Below are 3263 nucleotides of genomic sequence, written 5' to 3' on the forward strand. Positions count from 1 at the left end.
ATGTGTACGTCAGAAGTCTATCCACTTGTCCAGGAATGGTATGTGTACGTCAGAAGTCTATCCACTTGTTCAGGAATGGTATGTGTACGTCAGAAGTCTATCCACTTGTTCAGGAAAGGTATGTGTACGTCAGAGTCTATCCACTTGTTCAGGAAAGGTATGTGTACGTCAGAAGTCTATCCACCTGTTCAGGAAAGGTATGTGTACGTCAGACGTCTATCCACTTGTTCTGGAAAGGTATGTGTACGTCAGAAGTCTATCCACTTGTCCAGGAAAGGTATGTGTACGTCAGAAGTCTATCCACTTGTTCAGGAAAGGTATGTGCACGTCATAAGTCTATGGCTTCAGTTTCTAGTCTTTTTACATTTATGGTAAATACAATATAAGTACTTTAATACCACCAGACTTTCAAGGTTGATTAATATATTATTGCTGATTACACTTTTTATGAACTGTGTAACCTGACTCTTCTGAAACAACAGTTACACGTATGTCTAGCACTGTCTTATTAGGCTTGTTAGAAACTTAAAATGCATTACTATCAATCAGACCATTAAAAAAAAGGAAACAGAGGTGTGATTGTGATGTTAAATATCCAAGTTCTTTAGTTTCAGTTTTGTTCAACTTTAGGATTCATACATTGTTGTCACTAAGGTTCTAACCTTTCTGTTGTTATGAAATTGAAAGAAGTGTATATAATCTTTGACGATCAACATTTAAAAAAAAGGGTTTTCTTTCCCCCCCTCCCCCATTTAGTTTCTGATAAAATTAATTAATTTTCAACATTTCACTGAGTTAACTTATCAGTGTCAGGTAAACTGGTCACAACAGAATGTTGCCAAAGAATCTGTTTACAACAAAAGGTCACCTTGTAGTGAATAGCTGAAAAGATTCCATCTAACAAATGATGAATAAACAAAGATCTGTATGAGCCAATTGAAGAAAACTGTCTCATTGTGTGTGATTCAGATGTTTTATGTAGTGAATAATACTAATATTACCAACTAATATTTACATTTTGTCAGAATAAAATACTAAAAAACTTGTTCATAATTACTTGGTATGCAAACAGGCTTTGATGAAAGTTCAAAACAAGAACAATTCAGCTATCAAGTATCAATAAACAAGTTACATATGATGTCAGACTACCTCCATTTTTAAGATATATAAATAGTTGATCAAGAATGTTGGCTAATGCCTGGTCAAAAGTTTGTTTGTTATTAAAATTGCTTCTTTGGTTTTTTTCACAGAGCAATATTCTTTTCCAACTTTAAAATACTGATGTTGTCAGTTATGCTCGCAGTTCCTGAAATGTTTAAAAACATGATGGGCTGACTGCATTTGTGTTGTAGTTAAGTTACCCCTTTATGAAGAGCATAGCAATTTGTACATTTAAATTGATAAATTGCATGTGGATAGGGCTGTGATTAAAATTTTTTGATATGAAAGAAAATTGTGTCTGTTTCAAAGTTATATTCCTTTATAAACTACTCAAAAAACCTGTGAAAATGACAGAGATACAAAACATAGTTTTTAAAATAATTTCTGTTTTCTTTTTATAAACAAAGGAATAATTAAAAATATTCAGAATGATTTTCAAAGGATAATTGTTTATGTAGGTAAGACTTTCAAGTAGGTGGTGTTTTTCATCTTCTAGATGACTTCTGTTTGTGCTAAACAATAACTTTGCATCCTGATAAAGGGTTTTAACAATATGGAATTTTTGGTTCTTGTAGTAGACAGATAGTCACATGGGTACTTTTTCTTAACATTCTAAGAAAATAATGTTTACCTTTTGTAACTAACATGGGTAAAAATTTTTAAAAAGAACCATTTTTTTGTTGTATTTTGTGAACTAAATTGTAGGAAAAATCAGTTTATGTGGCCATGAAAGGGACCTTTTTATTATAACAGGAATGAGTAGCAACATGAATATAAAAATGGGTTAAAATTTTCTCTTGTTTAACTTGCCACTTTTATGTAACCTTTTATATAACTCGACTCTTTATGTGTATATGTAAAATGTTTTGATCAGATATATTTATGGAGTTTTTAACATATCATCTAGCTACCACTAGAAACTATGTAATTGTTATGTTGTCACACAATATACTTATTAACATGTTAAAAGGGCGTGTTTTGTTACTTAAATAAAATCAAAGAGTAAATCGAGGCCAAAATTTTCTAAGCAGTGAATAAAATGACTTTTTTGTTTTCTTGTATGCGAGTTGTATTTTCCAAACATTTATCTGCAAGGTGCCGATAATTGTTTACGATCAAGATGTTGGTTCCATTATTGCTTTTACCCTCTCATCACATGAATACGAAAAACAACTGCAGGAAGTTAAGATGAATATTTCTGTTGTTACTGCTTCACGGGAATCTCACCCATCAAGGTAAAAGTTATTGATGTACAAGTTTCTTTTAGATTCTTAGTAAAAAGCAGTTGAAAAATATAATAGCAGCAACAAAAGAAAAAAGTTCTTGACACAAATAAGTTTTTTGTTTTTGTTTCAGTTTAATAAGTAAAGATCAAGAACAGAAAATGTTATTAATATTTAGTATTGGTGGTGTTCTTATTAATTACAGATGCGTTTTTGAGCCTTACTGTCATAAATCCTGCTGTTTAATTCATATGAACCTTTATCTTATCCAATTGTAAAATAGAATATAAAATAGTGGTGAAAACTCACCAAATTAAAAAACTTTATTAGTAAAACAAGAAAATGATGTTTTGGGCAATAGCCCTTCATCAAGTTACCAGTGACGATGAAACTGCTAATATAAGAGTTAGGTTAAAAGAACAAATAAAACGTGGCTCAAAGGCTCGAGAACATGTTCATGAAGCTACAAATGAGCTAAGGGAAGTAACATATTAAAAATAAAAATATAAAAATTGTATAAATAAAGTTAATTGTAGTAATTTGTTATTTTATTTTATTACTTGAACTAATCTAACATTTTTCTTACCCAGTTACAATCAAAAAGTACTCCTTAATTGTAACTTGTAATAATAACATTTTTCATTCAGTTGCTTCATGAAAGAGAACATATAAAAATAAATTATATAATTAACTTACATACGTGATGATGAACTAGGCGTTTGTTTATAATATTATAAGAAAATAAAATTAGAAGACAATCAGATTGTAATAAAAAAAAACATTCAACCCAGAACTTGCGTTTTGGGGAATAAGTTTGAAAACACATGTATTTCTTCTTGCCTTGAGTATTTGAATCACTACAGAGATACGAGAATAAGT

General features: G+C 30.4%; 1 protein-coding gene across 1 annotated transcript in view; it reads left to right on the top strand.

The window, feature by feature from the left end:
- The window catches only part of LOC106475063 (1-phosphatidylinositol 3-phosphate 5-kinase-like), a gene marked incomplete at its 5' end in the record, with an annotated part of 14411 nt that overhangs the window by 2003 nt on the left and 9145 nt on the right, over positions 1-3263 (top strand). Inside the window, one exon of the mRNA XM_013935761.2 lies at positions 2257-2396. Within this exon, the coding sequence (XP_013791215.1) occupies positions 2257-2396 (140 nt within the window). The remainder of the gene's footprint in view (positions 1-2256; positions 2397-3263) is intronic.

This window comes from Limulus polyphemus, unplaced genomic scaffold, assembly GCF_000517525.1.
Source record: "Limulus polyphemus unplaced genomic scaffold, Limulus_polyphemus-2.1.2 Scaffold8042, whole genome shotgun sequence".
Taxonomy (NCBI): Eukaryota; Metazoa; Arthropoda; class Merostomata; order Xiphosura; family Limulidae; genus Limulus; species Limulus polyphemus.